The 19,999-nt window shown below is 34.9% G+C and overlaps 2 protein-coding genes across 2 annotated transcripts; one reads left to right on the top strand and one right to left on the bottom strand.

Annotated features, from left to right (window-relative positions):
• Window positions 1–1,594: 1,594 nt before the first annotated feature.
• On the top strand, window positions 1,595–5,895 carry LOC132926233 (52 kDa repressor of the inhibitor of the protein kinase-like). The gene is made up of 4 exons (XM_060990573.1): window positions 1,595–1,627; window positions 2,198–2,390; window positions 5,388–5,716; window positions 5,803–5,895. The coding sequence occupies exons 1-4, from the start codon at window positions 1,595–1,597 to the stop codon at window positions 5,893–5,895; spliced, it is 648 nt and encodes a 215-aa protein (XP_060846556.1).
• A 763-nt stretch (window positions 5,896–6,658) lies between these two features.
• LOC132926232 (uncharacterized) lies at window positions 6,659–8,619 on the bottom strand. The gene is made up of 3 exons (XM_060990572.1): window positions 8,089–8,619; window positions 7,370–7,701; window positions 6,659–7,172 (listed from the first exon to the last, which is right to left on the bottom strand). The coding sequence occupies exons 1-3, from the start codon at window positions 8,617–8,619 to the stop codon at window positions 6,659–6,661; spliced, it is 1,377 nt and encodes a 458-aa protein (XP_060846555.1).
• Window positions 8,620–19,999: the final 11,380 nt, after the last annotated feature.

Raw genomic sequence — 19,999 nt, 5'->3', positions numbered from 1 at the left:
CAACCGGGACTGAATGTCCATGTTGTTGAACTTTTGTAAAAAGTCCGCACGGAATTCGTCCCAGGTGTAGTCCAGTATCCTGACGGTGTTCCACCAGGTACTGGCTGCACCCTTTAGCTGAGGTTCGATAATGTTTGTCCAGCCCGTCCTATCTATATGCGTTTTATATAAAGTCGATTCGGCCTTATGTATAAACCGTACCGGGTCCTCGGGTGTCGTTCCGTGGAACTCCGGCAGCGAGTATCTCACTGTGCGTACCTCGTCATACGGTATCAGTGATGATTGTGTCATATAGGTTTGTGGGTGGGCGGTGGTGTGGGGTGTATACGACGCGTTATCGAAGTGCACGGTGCGGTCTGCGCGATGGTCGCTCACGGCCGGTGAATTGCGTGCCGCGGGCCCCCTCGCTCCGTAATCCGTGCTGTTCGTTGCGTGTATGTGTGTGTGGTGGTGCGCGTTATCGGTCGGCGGCGACTCCGGTATGTTTCGGTGTTGCCCCGATGACGTTGCGCGTTGTGGTTGGGTCGGTGCGGGGACCTCCGGTTGTGGTTCCGGTGTCGGGCGCGACATACCCATCTCTAGGCGACGCATTGTCTCCGCTATCCGGCGTTGGTCTTCGCCGAAACGGGCCATGCAGTCTTCGAGCATGGTTAGTCGTGCTTCCAAGCTGTGCCTGTGCGGCGCGCTTTCCGCCGACTGCCACACCTCTTGTATTATACCTTGGGCTACCGGTATGAGGCCCGTGGCATTTTGTGTGGTATATGGGGGTAGTGTGTGTGTGGTGCGTGACGTATCCAACGGCTCTTGGGTGGATATACGGTCGCCCGTGCTCGGCTCGGGTTGCCCGGCATCGTATGCCTGGCTTACGTCCGAGTCGAGTCCGGTTAGCCCAGTGGAATCTATGGGCTGAAACCGGACGGAATTTGCCTGTATATTCATATCCGCAAAGTGTTGAGCTAATCGGATTTCGAGTGCGTCTTCCGTGCCTCCTTCCGTTAGCCCGCGTTGGCTACATTCGTAACGTAGCTCCGCAGCGGTCAACTCATTCATATATTTTCCTGCCATGACGTCCGGTAGTTTGTCCGGTGTAATGTTCAAGGAAAATATATAAGTGTCGGTGTTATCGGTGGAACGGGTATCGCGTTCTTCCGATTCGTGTTGACCGCGTATCGGTAAATCTATTTACGTACGTATGTAGGTCAGTGGGTCGTTGACCGTTGGTGTTGTGTGTGCGGGGTGATCACAATAACCGGTTTCCGGATTGTGGTGTCGCGGCTGCGCGTGTGTGCGTGTTCCTGTCGACTATTTTGGTTAGGGACGGCGGCGGCGGCGGCGGTCCGGTTTTTTGGTGTCGTTGGCGGGTGGTGGTGCTGGCGGTGGTGTGTGTACCTTATCGCGCTCTAGCGGTCCTACCAATCCTATTCCCCGTGTGTTTGCGGCGTCGCGCGCGGTGAAGTCGGTGCGTCCGTAAATCAGGCGGCGCGGCTATCGTTACGTTCTTTATGGTTATGTTACGTAACGCCGGTTTTTCCGTTATAGCTCGCAAACCACGTTTTTGTCGTGTGGTGTCGGGAAACGTTTTGCGAGTCGCAAAATGGGGGGGTTGATGGTGGTAGTTAGTGGTAAGGTAATAATATATTTCACTCACCGGTGATTCCAGTTCGGGGAGCCAATTTGACGCGTACCTACGGTTGTCACTATGTGATGGTGAGGTCACGTCGGATGGTGGTTGAACGGCACACAGGGAGCACGGGGAAAAATAAATAAAGAAGCACAAGTCTTTGGGTACGAAGGGGGCTTTATTTGTAGGCAAAAATACAAACAAAACAACAACAAAAAAAACACCAATGTGAAAAAAAAAGAATGATATATTTACGGTGGGCACGGTACGGCGAAAAGGCGGTGTGTCGCGTACAGTGCGGTGGAGATGACTGGTTAGTCTAGGGCCGGTTCGCGGTCGCGTCGGGTCCGACGTTCCGACGCGGATCGTCGCGCGTCGGCGTCGTCCGTCGTCAACTTGTGGTTGAGAGAAGGCTTACGGCGAGGCTATCCACGCAAATGCCGTTTGAATTCAAACGGTCTTTGCGCGGGGCCGCGTCATAGTTATATAGAATTAAAAATCAATTAAATTTTATAAATTATCGATAAACACTTGAACAATTCAATGTCAATAAATTATTCAAAACTGTAATTTTAGAAAATAGCAGATAGTGTTGGTATTGAATTGCAAAAAAAAAGAACAACTACAAAACAAACTCAAAGAGCTAATCCAATTATTCAAGAAAACTCAATTGAACAATACTATCGGATCACAGTGTTCTTACCATATGTTGATTATTTTATTTCCCAACTTACTGAACGATTTATAAACCATAAAAATATTTTTGAAGGTATTTATATTTTTGATTGTATACCTACTCTAACTCTATAAATGTAAACAAATATTAAAATGTTAAATAATGAAATAATCTAAATTAACACGTTGATCGCCATACGGCCGCCGGCGGCCGCATAAAAATAATTACGTATCGATAATTTTTAGGCCGCCGGCTGCCGCACCATATCATTCGTAGGAACCCATACGGCCGCGGGCTGCCGTAAATTCTATACATTTTGAAATCACAATAAATATGTTGGCGCTGTGTTATACCTTTTAAATTCATACTGTGACATAGAGGAAGAAATTACCATTCTATCGGTATATAGTACATCCATATACGATGTTTTTTAGTCATCATTTTTATTAACCAAATTAAACAATACATTTCATTTAAAACTTCCAAAATACATTTTTTTTTTTAATAAAACTTAATAATTAAATACTAGAATCTTAAAAAAATCATATTTTATAAAATAAAAAATTTAAGTACCTTTCAAAACAATATTATAGTTAAAATAAATTTCTGTTTTTTAAAAAAATTAAAATATTAATCCTTTTATTATTAATTAAAACTTATAATTTTAACTAATCAATTATTTTTCATTTTTATGATGTTTCAAAAAACAGTCCACACAAGTATACACTTCACATTTTTTACACAAAGTTGTAACCCTTTTAACTTCTTTGCAGGCCTGAACTGATCCTACAATTGCCGCTTTATCTTTGTAACAATGTGCACATCTCTTTCTTATTTTTCGATTTCTAGTACACTTTTCTGAAGTTTCATCTAGAATATGTTTTGATGATGTTCGTCTTGATGTCGATGACATTGATGTAGGAACAGAATCCTGATGAAGTAATGGTTGATTTAATCCAAGTATTTCGTTAATCAGTGCTTCACGGAACTGTGTAATTTTAAGTTTATTTTGTGGTATGTTTAAGTTATGTACTATAAGTGCATTTACTACAGCAGTTAAATAAAATCTCCGTCGCCACTTTGTGGTACCATCTAATTGACTTCCGTACTGGACTGCTGTAACTCGATAGTTGATCTGATAGGTCAATCCCAGCCTTACCTGAATTATAATCAATTATGATTTTTGGCTTCATAATTGTTTCATTATTTCTATTTTTCTTTCCCGTATCTACCATGGTGATGTTATGACGAGTCGATAGCATAGTGACATCTCTTTTATCGCGCCATTTGGCTACCACAAAGCCGTTAAAATTTTCTTTACCAATTATTTGTCCAGGTTTTAATTTTGATTTTGTGACCTCTGGAAGCTTAACTCTGTTACATCTTAATGTACCTACTAAATGTGTTTCATTTTCTAAAAGTGCGTTAGCTAGGTTGAGTGAAGTGTAAAAATTGTCAGTAATAATAGTTCTACCAGCGTTTAAATATAAAGAAGTCAATATATTACAACATTACACCCTAATCCTCTGCCATTATCTTGTCCTTTTCCTGCGTAAACTGGAATGTTATACGTGTATCCATTTGCACCACAAAGCTTAAATAATTTAATGCCGTATTTTTGAGCCTTACCGGGAATGTATTGTTTAAATTTTAATCTACCACGGAATGGAACCATTGTTTCATCGACTGCCATCATTTCCTCTGGTTCCATTGCATTTTGAAAATTATTAACAATTTTGAGAATTAAATTTCGAACTTTAAAAATCCTGTCATTTTCGGGGGTTTGCTCATTATCCGAAAAATGCCAAAAACGAAGAATCAATTCAAATCTATTTCTAGACATTATGTTTTTTGCTACACTGTTTTTATACATTATTTTTAAACTCCAATAATCTTTAAGGCTTGGCATTTGTACTAATCTCATCCACATTAGTAAACCCAAAAATTGATTTATTTCTGTAGCATCGGTAGGTGTCCACTTCGAAAATCTACTAGATTTAGTTAATCGCAATTTAAATAATACTTGATCTGCATTTCTATTTGTTTCTAAAACTATGAGGTCGATAATTTCGTCAGTTATAAATAATTTAAGTATTGCAATGCAGTCGCATTGTTTGGAATTTCAACTTTAAAACCAGGATTTTTACTGAATATTAATTGTTTTTGGTGATGACCTGTAACATCTTTCCAAGTATGTTCAATAACGGGTCTTTGTGATTTAGTTACTTCATTAGATTCATCAAAATTATTACTATCTGCAATGTATAGAAATACCAATTAGGATAAATATTATAATTATATATTTTTTTTATTGCGTGTGGAAAAAAGTATTGCAAATTTAAAATATCAGGTATTTTGGATAATTAACAAACATAAACTACCTACCAACCAAAAAAAAAAAACACATTTGTAAAAATGACCATTAACTTTAAAACAAACTTAATAAAATAGTTTATAAATAATAAGATCAAAGTAAGATTTTTATATACCTAGTTAAAATTAAAAAATATGAAATATATTTGGTAAATGACAAAATATTTACTTACCACTGTCACTTTGAATATTATCGGATTCATTTGAAGGAACATAATGCTCGTCTTCATCAGAGTCGTCAAATTCACTAAAAGAACTGAAGTCGTCATCTATGTCATCTAAAAGTTCCCGCACAACACTTTCATCACAGGCTTTAAGCCGTTTTGGTCGAGAATTCATTTTGATACTAAATATAAAATAACTCAACAGTCGATAATTTACTGTAAGGACGCCGGCGACCGTATGGCGTATGATAAAACTACGTATTACTACGTATTATGTTAGCGCCGTGAGGCCGCCGGCGGCCGTACTATTATTATAATTTATTAATAATCTTCAAACTATAATAAACCGATTGATATTAGAATCGTATTTTTAGGCCTATTGGTTCTAAAATTATCACTCGGTACATTTTACGAATGTTGCCCGATATATACGTAAAGCATTATAAAAATAAGCGTCTGTGCGGCCGTACGGCGGTCAACGTGTTAAGATTAATTCAGATGTATTATTTTAAACTGTGTGCTTATTTAGTTTATATAATATTTACTGTTTTAGGGTTTGATTGCATTTTTAAAACAGAAGCACTTCCAATTAAATTGAAGGATAGAGAAGAATTTACTAAACTTAAAGACTTTTACTCACCTGTAATTGACCCTTGCTCTAGTTTGGCTGAATTAAATATGTGGAGAACTAAGTTAGTTATAGAACACATTGTTCTCAGATCAGGCCTACAGGCACTTGAGATTTGTGATGAAGAGTTCTATCCAAATATAAATATGCTTTTAAAAATCTTCTGCACCCTTCCAGTGTCAACAGCTACTCCTGAGCGTTCATTCTCTTGTTTAAAAAGAATAAAGTCTTACCTCAGGAATAGCATGAAAGAGGTAAATAGTTTGTAATTATATCTTTTAATTTTCAATAAAAATATTTATACTAACTGTTTAAAAATGTATGTGTTTTGTTATTATAGACTAGACTTAATGGGTTGGCTATGCTTTCTTGTCACAGAGAGGTCAAAATTACAACAGATGAAGTAATTGATGAGTTGTGCTTTATTTTATAAATTAATAAAACAGAGGAAAATTATAATCAATATTATTGTTTTTATTGTTACCTAGCCTTACATGGAGCAACTAACAAAAGGTTGCATCAACACAAAAAAAATTTTTATATCCCCCTCCTCAAGAAAATTCTATATACGCCCCTGCTCGGCGAACAACACCCATTGAAGTCTCTGCTCGTCATTCGTTGGAAACCTAATGTAATAAATTTATGTAGTGTACGGCTAGGGTAATAATGTTAGTAATAATTGTTACCTGTGCACAGACACTCCATCTACACCGTCGACGTTTCCACAGATCACACCAGTGGCGTCATTTCAGTTTTTGTTAGACTAGGGCAACTACTCACTGATTTGCCGACTCAAAATTTGTCCACGTAGATTCACATAGGATAGTGCCATAGTAGGTGAGGGGTGGAAGGGTAAATGTTCAGATATATGAACGTCACACACAGGGTTTTGAAGTATTAAAAATAAACAATTTTGTCAAGTATTTATTATTATTCGAATTAAAGTCAAATAGAATAATTGAGTTATGTGTAAATAAATAATAAATAGGTAATAGGTACCTTTTAATACTGATTTACAAGTAGTTAGCAGTATTTACAGTCACATAATGTAAATACTAAACATCTTGATTAATAATATAATATACTTCTTTAAAAAATACAACAACAAAATTAACAATAAACATTATTTATTTAAAGATCAATTACTTATTTTTATAATGTAAAATATAATAAGCTATATTAATTTTTATAGTATATTAAGCTATTAAAGGATAACGGCGCTCTTTTAAATGTGCAAATTTATCAACAGCTTTACCTAAATTTATTTTAGAGGCTTCAGTGCTTTCAACATTAATAACTAAAAGGTCACTTAACCTATCATCTCCCATAGTTAACCTTAAATAATTTTTTACTCTTTTAAGAGAAGAGAAAAATCTTTCATTTGTAGCTGTTGTTGCTGGCAAAGTCATTAAGATTGAAATTATTTTTAATGTTTCAGGAAAAGCATTATGAACTTTATTGAGTAGATGCGAAATATTATAAAGATCCAAGTTTTCATAGTTTTCTTTAAGACATAAGGTTTTAGCAGTTAAAAATTCTGATGATAAAAGACATTTATCGATTTTAAAATACTTGTAATGTTCAATAAAGTGTTTTAAATGAATTGAATCCGGATTAAAAAATTCAAAACTAGAACTATTAAAAACATCTGTCACCATTAATATATTGCATACATCATTTGAAAATCTTGTATTTAATTCAACTGTAAATCTGAAAATTAATTAATTAAGATATTATTTGTTTTATTATTAAAAAGGAATGATTATCTATACATATTATCTTTTAACTAACCTGTCAATTGTTTCAAAATTAATATTTGTTTTTCTTGTAAAGAAGTAAATTTTGAAATGTTTTTGCCCACAGTTGATGAAATAAAATAATTTTGAAGATTCTTGTTAAGAACTTGCTTCCTTTTCTGGATTTTTTTAATGTCTACTTCTATATCATTTTCTTTAGCTTTAGCTACAATTTTTTTTTCAAGTTTTTCCCAAACTCCATTTGAACGCATATTCAACAAATTTTGTTTGGGTACATTTATTTGGTGATTAGCAGAAGGAAGTAAAAGTTTACTATTTTTTAATTCATTTGATGCACAGTGAACTATTTCTAGAATAGATTCCATAGAAATTAGGATTGATATAAATTTCTGGGATGATATTTCTTTAAGATATCCTATTGCCATAACCCTAGATTTTTCATCACCATTTGATGATAGTACATTGAGAACTTCTCGAATTTCCTTAAAGCGAATATTGATTTTCTTTAATGGTTTGTACCAATAGGCCCACCGAGTTTCTACTAACCTTTCTAAATGAATTATTTCTAGTTTTTTTTGTTTTTGTACTTCAACATATAATTCATAGCGATTTTGACTATTCATAAAAAACTTGTAAATACCTTGAACTGTTTGGAAAAATTCACTTATAGTAGAAACACTATTTATTTTAATGTATGCACTAAACAGAGATTCAAACGATGCGCATAACAATGAATATATATAATATATTGCTTGTAGAACAATCGATTGTATTCTTGTTTGAACACCAGTGAAGCAACCACTCATGACACTGGCACCATCATAGCACTGAGCTACACATTTATTAATATCCAATTTATTTTCACTTACAATTTTTAATATTTCATCTGATAAACTTTGGGCAGTTGATTTTGTCATATGAAAACATCCTAGTGCGTGCTCATAAACATCAAAATCTTTATCAACAAACCGTAACACAAAACTTAATTGTTCTTTTTTGGAAGCATCTTTTGTTTCATCAAAAAGAATAGCAAAAGCTCCCAGTAATGACATTTTGTTCAAAATATTTTGTTTAGTACATTCAGCCAGTACTTTTATTAAATCATTCTGGTAACTGGGACTTGTATAATGTCCATATCTTGAACGCAGGTGAACTAGAAGTTTATCGTCAGCAAACGTTTCTAATAATTCTAAGTAATTACCTTTGTTGTTTGAACTAGTCATCTCATTGTGACCGCGAAAAGCTAACCCTTGTTTAGCTAGAAATAGAGCAGATTTTAACAAAAAATGAACATGCAATCGATTCTCATAAATATCCTGTTGTCTGGCTTTATTTAGATTACAAGCAATTGATTGTTGTACATTTTTTTGAATATTACGATAATCGATCCAACGAGTCATACTTAATAAATGCTTCTGATTTCTACAATGGCTATTTAAAGTTTGTTTTGGTTCTTTCCAGCATTATAAACCGTAATTAACAAATGGTATTTTCCCTATAATGGTTCCTGGGTTGTTCATAAGCAATGAGAAATGACGACAAGCAAAACAATAAATTAAATCATCAGCGATAGAATACTCAATCCAATTATATGTATACCACACAGCAGAAAACCTCCTACCATTAGTTGATGGGAAGACATTGAGTACTGGTTGCACCGGACTATCATTCTTAGAAGTTGATATATCAATTGAGCTTTTGTTGACACAGTTTGAATTAATTGGGACATTATCTGAGTCACCTTTAGATACCTAGCAAAAAAAAATATAGTTAGCATACTTATTTTAGTACCTACTACCGAATAAAATACTTATTTACACAAAAACATAAAACGACAATATAAATTAAAATATTACAAACATAATTAAATATTTAATTGGAGATATCTTACTTTGCGTTCGAAGTTCAATCGGGCAGCAGCAAAGGGATTGTTGGCTTTTACTTGACTTTTACTTGACTACCGCCATGAATGTTAAGTTCATGTTTTCAGCGGTAATCATGGTCAAATGAACTACCACAGGCTAAACATTGTACCTTAGTACGTTTATGTTTACGTTTATTGTTCATAATATAAAATAACAAGTAAAATAATGATAATCCGTTGAATACAGAAATACAAAATACCACTCGGGAGCCGTGATCGACGATTAAGACGATTAACCAAAATGGCGAGTAGGTCTTATCTGATATTCTTATGTAATATGTGGGTACTATTGAAATGGTTCGGTAATTTGACTATTTTGTTTTGGCTATTCTAAAAATATAATAATTCTTATTTGTCAGTAAAGTTGTACACCATAGTATCAGTACACATTGTCCACACGTCTTGTAGGTACTTTGCAGTGTGCCAGTCTAAAATCTAAATTTATGACAGCAAAGTACCAACTGCCCACTTGCATACGGCACGTCGGTCGGTTATCAGTCAATCTATTAGTCAACTAATGAATTTAGTATTTAAAATGAAATTAAAAATGATTAATAACTTATTTATAAAATATCAATATTCAATATTATGATTTATGACAATGGACTTAAAGACTATAGTAGTTAAAAAATAAGACTTCTTATAATTTTTAAATGTGCCGACTTAAGATTGATGTAAATGTTAGACTAGGGGAAATGCCCAAGTTGCCCCCCTCCAAATGACGCCACTGGATCACACATATCTTGACCATGGTGATATGCCTAAAAAGTGACATTTTAAAGAAAATATGAAATAGCATCATATCGAAAACGTAATAAATGTATTTATTTATTAAAATTAACATCTGTGCTATACTATTTAAAAAATCCAATAAAAAAAATAAATAGTATATAATATGTATGTATGTATATTGTATATATATAATAAACACGACGCAATTGTATCGTAATGATGTTACCAGTACGTTATCAGTGATGATAGTACAACAGTTCCGAAATTCCAATAGTTTTGTGTTATTTTTAGAAATACAGTGAATATTATTGTTACTTATAATACGTCATATTATGTAAAACAATGTTAACGAAATGTTACGAATCAAACGCATAAGAAAATGGGATATCCGTAATAACAGAATACAAAAAAAAAATATCCGCGTTTCTCCTTTGGGCAGAAATTAATTATTAGGCGACGGTAATGAATATATCTATACGCGGGGTAGATGCGCCAATTAAGCGTTAAGCGTTTTAATAATAAAAATTGTACTCACCGGTTTCTAAAACGTCCAATGATGTAAAAAAAAAAAGCTGAGAAAAAACGTGCAAATTTGGGAGTAATGTACGTAATGACAAACGTATTGCACAAACGCTCGTCGTAAGGGTCAAAAGTCGACTGAAATAGCATGTAGAAGAACCGGATTCAGTTTCGTGACTTTTTCGCCTTCTACTTCGCCACCACACGGCACCACTGCACCAGTATTACCAAATGTTATAATTTTATTTGTGTATTATATTATTTATTATTAATATTATAATTATTATTGTCATTTGTCAACAGTGGACGCACCGATGGCAGGACCCGCGGTTTTTGACTTTTTGTGACATTAAATACGTAATGCGCAATGCATGGCTTAGAACAAAATTGTCTTATGAACTCTATATGTATATTCAATATTCATTTGATATAAAACAACCAAAGTTAGTACACGTTATTTAATTATATTTTTCCACGTGTTTTTTTAGGACAACTTAACTTAGGATAACTTATTTTTAATATTACAGCATCCTGGATGGGATGTTCCGTTTCAATAATTGCACCAACTGCAGGGTGACGGTGTCTGCGCCCGTCACCCCTGCTAATAGCGGCAGCGGTGTAATAAAAAGTATGTATGAATATCATTATATATATTATATTATATTGCAATATGCACACTTTTCTTTTTCAGTATGCTATAATTGCCGAAAACCGGGGCACAAGGCTCGTGACTGTACGTATCTTTTGTATTTATATATATAAAATTATTATAAAATATAATAATTATTTATTATCTAGGCAAAAAACCAAGAAGTCGTGGCAGGCCAGCATACGATGAGCGGTGGGGCTCGGCACCACGGCGCGAGCAACACCGATTCGCGACACACGAGCGCCGCGATGAGGCTCATAATGAGCGGTGGGCCGCGGCTCGTCGAAAAACGTCGGCCACACGCGACGATCGAAGGAGCTCCTCAGCCCCTCGCCAGCGGCGGCACGCGGACGCGTCCTCACGCCGGCGTTCGGATTCGAACCGGACCCTCACGGCACCACTGCTACGGGAGGACTCGGACGCATCGCCACGCCAGCGAGGGCTGAGCAACGCGTCATTCGTAGCGATTCGTGTGGCCGCCATTCACGTAGAAGTAATACTAAAAATATTTATTCATATGTATATATATATATATAAATACATTTTTTTTTATAGGAGGATGTATTCTGTGAAGCAGTAAGCACTAAATAAGAGCTGATATTTATTATTTATTTCTATTTTGTTGTTATTTTTCTAATATGTTATGTTTATTTTTTCAGAACAATTAATTATTATTATTAATAATAATAATAAAATGTATCTACAACACTTATTTATATGTGTTTTTCTTTAAGGGTATTCCTAAAGTCCGTACCACGAGAGAACGCATACGGCTCGCGCATCCGAATGATTGCGCTCCGTCGTTTCGAGGCCAAATTTCCCCCACCGTATCACGAGAGAACGCATATGGCAATACGTGACATTCCCACTTCACGCCAGCTTATAACTTATAAGTGTATACAGCGGGTTCAAATGATTAAAATATTACGTGCTCGTACAATCACGGACTCCGCGTATTAGTTGATGTATCACTTAATATTAATTAATATCGTTATGAGAGCAATAAACCAATTTTTTTTTCGGTTATAAAATCATATTACATTTATTATATTTTTTCCATAAGTCATTAAATTAAAAATACAAATAATACAGTAATATTAAAAATCATAAATTCAAAATGTACAAAATCGTAAGATTGATTTAAAAACAATAAAAAATACAAATAATAAATAATACTGCATAATATAGTCAAAAATAATAATTAAAAATATAAATGTACAAAATCGTACTATAGGTTACAATTAAAGCCATAGTCATAATTTAAAAAAAATATTAACTAAATTAAATTAAATTCAAATTAAATCATTTTACAATAAATGTATTTTATTGTCAAATGATTTATTTGGAATCAAAGTCTGAACTTGTGTCACCTGTAATCGTTAAGACGTGTGATCCTTGTTCTTCGTCCAGAAGTTGATCAGATATAACATTTGCCAAAATGTATCTTCTTCTTTTATTACATGGGCAACAAAGTTTTTCCACATATCTGGAGTAACCCGTTCTACGCCTTCTTCCAATAGTTTACGAACATTATTTAATTTGTATGTCGTATTATTCATACGGACATAATTTTTTACAGATGCCCACGCGAGCTCTATAGGGTTTAATTCACAATGATACGGGGGCAAACGTAACACAGTTTTATTGGCAGCCTTTTTAATTCATCTATTACATATAGATCGTTCTGTGGCTTTAACTCCTGAACACGTTCCAATAATTGAGATTTGACTTTTGTGTGATCAACTACCTCACCTTTATTTTCGAGCCAGTTGATAATATCTACCTTTTTTTAGGATATGATGGGGCATGGGTCCATCTTCACCGAATGATAAGACGCATTATCCATGGCGATCACGGCATTTTCGTTCAATAATGGTAAAATATTGTTGAACCACACGTAAAAATTGTCACCGTTCATTTCGTCATGGTAATCTTGGGTATGTTTTTTTGACTCGAAGCAAAATAAACCACCAGCAACAAAGCCGTCTGATGACACGATGTGCACAACAATGAGCCGCTTCCCCTTACCAGATGGTTCCTTTTGTCCAGTTAAAAAGCCCCGAAGAAATGCGTCCCTTGTCGATTTGACTGTTTTATCCACCCATGTTCGTGTAGTAGTTTCGCCTGCGTTTATCCATGTCTCATCTCAGTAATATATTGGTCTACCTAACCCACGGTAATGCTTAATAGTTTCTAAATATCTTCGACGCCAACAGAAAATATCATTACGTTCAATTAACGCGCTATTCCGAGACTTATGAACATACTCGAAATTTAGATGTTTTAGAATTCTGTCATCTTCGTTTATGACTGTTAATATTTTATTTAAAGTCGGGATTTCACGGTTGTGCCAAAACTGATGCACTTTTTGCCTGATAGCATTTTGGTTGAACTCGTCAATTTTATCTGTTACCTTCGGTCTGATTTTTGTCTTGTTTGGTGATGTTACAATTCCTTTGTTGCGATATTCTGACAGAGTAACGCTCACAGTTCGTTGTCCGACACCACTTTCTTCGGATATATTTTTTATGATTTCTTTTGCCGTCAATTTTGGCCCATGTCCAGTTGATTGTTGCGCCATTTTGGTTTTATACAAATTGACAATCGTCATTTTCTGACCAGAGCCAACAAACTAAAATAACAGTTGCATTAGTATAATATAATACAAAATAGTTTATATAAAAAAAAATAGTAAAATATAATAAAATACAATCATAATAATTAAAATAATTCTTACTTTTCCACGGGGGTTTCTTTTCTTTGGTGAATCTTCAGTTCCCCCTTGTATGGCCATGTTATCACTACCTTGTTGACTCATTTTGGATAAAATAAATTAACATAGACACCGGATAGTCAAAATAAAACAGAATGCAAACACTGGCGTAAAAAAAAATTAAAATAATTCAAAATTCTCGGTAAAAAAGAAACAAGACAGTAGCGTAAACGACGAGTGACGTACGAATCAACAGTTGTCAGTTGCGTTGTTGACAAAAACCAGTCTGTATACATGTGCGCCAACTGAAAACCGAATAGCTCTGATAGCGAACGACTAGTTTCGGCTTTAGACTGCTTAATGGAGGGGGACGCTCGTGCGCGAAAACGACGAGTTTTGGTCGGCCGCCGTATGCGTTCTCTCGTGGTACGGACTATAGTGTAAGACATGATATCATCACATATATTATTATTATATATATAATATGTGTAATATTTAATTAATGTTTTTGTTTTTTGGTTATATATACATACCTTCACATACAACTGACTGACTGACTGAGGTCATTTTAACCCTAGATTACTAACCTTATTTATTTGCCTTTATTTCTAACCATTCGTCAATATGACGAATACTATAAATATTATGAACATTTAACCATTTTTAATTGTTTTTTTTTCAATGAATCAAAAATATAATTTATAAAAACACAATAATTAAACTTTTGGATAACTTTATTGTAAATAATATTAATAAAAAAACATTTCTCCTCATTTTTAAAATGTAAAATCGTAAACATAAATTAAAACTTTATAAAGGTTTAAAATAATTATATAAGTGTAGGTAATATACAGGTTATTTAACATTACAAATTGGACAAGTTACTATTTGATGTTCTCCACAAATATGTTTTTTACATGTTGCACATTGAGTTTTTGTCATTCGCCTTTTTTTATAGTTACAAAAAATGCAAATTTTTCTTTTGTTTCTTGAGATTGTAGTTGAACTGTGTCTTTTATTCCTAAACTATCTTCAATATGTTTCTTCAAATTTGTCGGCAATGTGGGAATAGAAAGTCTTGATCTCATCCAATCTTCACATAGTTGTTCTTGTAAACGTATCATGAATTGAAAACGAGACAAGGGTTTCGAGCCTGAAGTATAGTTATGTTGTCATTAATTGTCTTTTCAATGTATTATATACTATCCTTAGTATAGAAAAAAACTATAGAATATACACTATTTTAATATACCAAATTATTCAAAGAATTAAATATTAATGTGCATACCTGATCTATATAACTTTAACAAATACATTAAAACACAACTCTCTTAAAATATTTTCTAAATATTCTATACATACACGTTGGTATTGTGTTTCATTAGGTAGGAACAAATCTTTTTTACAATATAATATATTATGTAGAAATATAATTAAATTTAAAATCTCTAGACTCAAATAAATATTATTAACATACTCAGTGGTAGTTAATAAGTACTATTACAAAATAAATAATAACAAAGCTGATACCAAAACATTTATATTTAAAATTTGCAATGTATTATGTGTTTGATTCAAAAAGAAAATTAGTACATAAATATTGAAATACTGCTTTTTATTAGTTGAGTAACCAGTAACTATTATACAATAGGAGCGTAGGTTAGTAATCTACTACAAAAATATATACAAATTCATCATGTACTGTGTAAGTAAAATGCATATGTTACCTACTGTGTCTATCAAATGTATATTATGCATTCAAATTGCTAAAATTTAATTAGATTGTGATACTACTGCTGAAGTATATGGTTGTAAGTACATTTGTGCCATCGAACATTTAATAAGGTCAATGTTTAGCTACCAACAACAAAACATTATACATGTACTATTTGAACGTATAAAAAATAAATAAGTACGAAAAATGGTAATCGAGTGTCTAGCTATCAGTCCTCACTCGATGCAAATCGATACCTGTGCTGGGCAATCCGCCTACGGCGGATTGTTATACCTCCTGACGTCGAAAGTCTGATGTCGTATAGTAGGGGAAAAAGTTTAAGTCGAACGAAGTGTTATAACGTCCTATCTACGTCCTATTTACTGCGTCGAATCGCAGACTATATGGGCGCAAATTATGAAATCTTAATTTTTTATTTGCTAAAAATTGAATATACTTTAAGTGTTACTAAACCCCTCAGGTAGGCAATCCGACCGCGTCGGATCGCGGACGATGTGAGTATTGTGAGTTATTATAAGTGAAATAATCCACAATACATTTATCACATCAGGTTGTAATTAAATATTAGTGTGCATACCCGATCTATATGACTTTAATAAATACGTTATAGCACAGTCTCTTAAAACATTTTCTAAGTATTCCATACGTACACATATTGTGTTTACATATTATATAATATATACTATAAATAATATAATATAACATACTCGGTGGTAGTCGATAAGTACTATTACAAAAAACATAATAACAAAGCTGATACCAAAAAACGTATATTTAACACTCGCAATATTCAAAAAAAAAAAAAATAGTACATAAAAGTTGAAATACTGCTTTTTATTAGTCGAGTAATAAAAAAAATATACCGACGTCGCCGGCAAAATCATATAAAAATAAAAAAACATTGGAAAAAAAAATGCAAAAAATGACTCGCAGTGTTAATCAAAGCGCCGCCGGATACGTCGCCGGGGCGGGATTCGATCTCGGTACACCTGCCTAATTTCTATCCTATCCTAACGCCTAATCCTACCGACTACAGTTTGAGTTGAAAACCGACGTCAAATCTCGAGCACTTAAACCGTTTCCGAACCGTCACCGAATTCGCGTCGTAATCGTTTAATTCGTATTTCATTACACACACACACACACACACACAGACATTCTCGTTGATTTTCTTTAAAATATATTTGTAAATATCTGAAATATCCGTTCGATGTGTATTTTATTCATTATTTATATTTATTATATTATTATATATACGTATTAAACGACTTTTTTCTCACGCTCAATCGCTAATATATCGCCAATATAAAATATCGTAAATCACGCGAACACGGGAAAACTCGGAAAACGCTATAAAATCCGTATAAAAGTGAAATATATAATAATAATAATAGTAATAGTATAGTTGTCCAACATATTTTTGATAACCGACCGGACGCGATAACGGCGACCGGAGCGCATTCTTTTTTCCGTTTTAGGAACTGCGGGGAGTACAGCAAGCGCGCTCAAGTGGGTTTCGGGCGAAACGCTTGCGGTTTTATAATATAAGACTAGCTGCCCGTGTGCCTCGGTGTGAGTGTGCCTCGCTGTGAGTGTGCCTCGCTTTGAGTGAAACTCGCTGTAAGTGAATACCCTAGGACGGACGGAAGAGCTTGAAAGCGGAAAGTTTTCAAAAAAAGAAAGATTTGGCGGTAATAAGTCCGCGGTGTTGGTACCACTGATTAGTGATACTGCGAGTCTTCTATCGGGATGATGATAAGTTGTCGATTGTTTGGCGGTATTCTTTCGAATGTGAAAAGTTTTTGAAAGTCGAGATTGAGACGTAGACTTTTGAGTGTCTAGCTATCAGCCCTCTACCGGTGTAAATCGATAACCGGCTGCGGAATCCGCCTACGGCGGATTGTCTGACCTCCTGGCGTCGAAAGCAGGAAAAAATGTTATAGTCGAATGTCGTCTTTTGAGCGTTGAATAATCAGTAATCACTCGTGAAAATAAATTTATATGCAACTACTATGCCTACCAGGTAGGCAATCCGACTGCGTCGGATCGCGGACCCCGTCGGCGCAATAAGTGAAATTAAAATGTTGTACGAACTCAACTTTCAAAAAGCTTTAAGGAAAACCAAACCAGCCGGGTAGGCGATCCGCCTACGTCGGATCGCAGACAATGTCGGCGCAATCAGTGAAATAAGAACTTTTCTCTAACCCCCGTTTCGATAAAATACTAACATCAGCCAATACACTCGTTAATATTATATATTATTATTAAATATAATACACGTGATTAAATTTGCAACGTATCGTGTTAAAAAAATTAAATATTACATACAATCACATGTATTTTATTAGGTAGATATTATATAAAACATTAGAAATATAATTTATTTAATTATTTAATGTTTATTACATAATCGGTGTAACAATAATTTGTGTACAGATGAGGAGAGTATGAGTTTTACACATATAATACACTTATAACATATCATGTTTGTAACGTTTAAGTCCACCAGAACATAGTCGATGTACAATTATTATGATAAAAAAAAAAAATATAAGTAATATCATTTATGTTTAAAATTATTTTACTATTACTGTAATGTATTTGATTCTTTTTTTTTTAATAATTTTAATTATATTTGATACCTACTCACATTTTTTTTCATAGTACATACACAAACACACGCACAAATATATTTATACGATTTCCCACTTATATATTGTGGACGTATATTAAATTATATGTATATAGTTAAACCTATTAATATCGTTAAACGTAACGTGTTTTTAAATATTTTATTATTATGTATGTATAACAGACTTAACTATAACGTACAAAAAACGAAATACGTGTGATATATAATAAAGTCGTAGGAAATTTACCGACGAATAAACCTTCCGTTATATCAGTACACCGCTATCGACAGATCACTGGACTCTCGACGACGGCAATGAGCACACGCGTAAAATAAAATCGTACGTAAAACCAATACAATGAGGTTATTTATTATTAAGTCATAATAATTCAACGATCTATGACGGAAAAAAAAAAATGTCGAAATTTTAAAATATAAAATCGCGTAATAAAAAAAATCGAAAAAAAGTGCAAAAAATGTGGGCGGCCGTGTCAATCAAAGCGCCGCCGGAAATACCGCCGGAGCGGGATTCGTTCTCGTAACACCTGCCTAATCCTACGTCCTATCCTAACGCCTAAACCTATCGACTACAGTCCGAGTTGAAGACCGACGTCGAATCTCGAGCACTTGAGCCGTTTCCGAGCCGCGACAAATCGGGCGTCTAGCACCGTTTTTTACCCACGAAATCCGTACGATTCGACTCTAAACGCGTTTTTTTATTTGTTCGCGACATCGTAATGTTTTCAATCACATTTAGCATAACATATATATTTTATTTTATCCAAAGAATTAATTCCCACGTCATATTAAAAAAAAAAAATTATATAAATCATACAACGTATTACAATACGTGATATGCGTATTAGCACGCAAAAATCGTAATCGAGAGATCGGTCAACGCGATCGCGACCCCGAGAAAACGAACTAAAACGACGCGGTAAAAACATCGCGGGACGGCGGTGTGATAAGAGCGGGCTTCGAGAGTCGACGGCGGAAAGGCGATAAGATCGGAATTTTGTGATTGGCTCTCCGCTAAAGTACCGGCAGCGCTCAAGAGGACAAAAGATGAACCGCTTCACGTTTTATTATATTAGACTAGCTGCCCGTGTGCCTCGGTGTGAGTGTGCCTCGGTGTGAGTGTGCCTCGCTGTGAGTGTGCATCGCTGTGAGTGTGCCTCGCTGTGAGTGTGCCTCGCTGTGAGTGTGCCTCGCTTTGAGTGAAACTCGCTGTAAGTGAATACGTAGACTTTTGAGTGTCTAGCTATCAGCCCTCTACCGGTGTAAATCGATAACCGGCTGCGGAATCCGCCTACGGCGGATTGTCTGACCTCCTGGCGTCGAAAGTAGGAAAAAATGTTATAGTCGAATGTCGTCGTTTGAGCGTTGAATAATCAGTAATCACTCGTGAAAATAAATTTATATGCAACTATGCCTACCAGGTAGGCAATCCGACTGCGTCGGATCGCGGACCCCGTCGGCGCAATAAGTGAAATCAAAATGTTGTATGAACTCAACTTTCAAAAAGCTTTAAGGGAAACCAAACCAGCCAGGTAGGCGATCCGCCTACGTCGGATCGCAGACAATGTCGGCGCACGGGTGAAAATCATATGTATTGAATATTGAGTGTACAACGCTACGACAATTTATCGTATTTGTATTTGAAATAAAAACAATCGTGCGAAGTAAAAGTTTTTAAAAGGTAAAAATCAGTTTACACGAAAATAAACCTACCAGGTAGGCAATCCGACTTCGTCGGATCGCAGACCACGTGGGCGCAATCAGTGAAATAAGAACTTTTCTCTAACCGCCGTTTCGATTCCCTCGGAAGTCGATAGTAGAGTGTCGATTTGTTCGTAAGAAAGTCAAAGTACTTTTA

The sequence above is a fragment of the Rhopalosiphum padi genome, chromosome 3 (assembly GCF_020882245.1).
Source record: "Rhopalosiphum padi isolate XX-2018 chromosome 3, ASM2088224v1, whole genome shotgun sequence".
NCBI classification, from domain to species: Eukaryota; Metazoa; Arthropoda; class Insecta; order Hemiptera; family Aphididae; genus Rhopalosiphum; species Rhopalosiphum padi.
The sequence above is the reverse complement of the archived record's forward strand: the minus strand, read 5'-3'. Positions and strand labels throughout refer to the sequence as shown.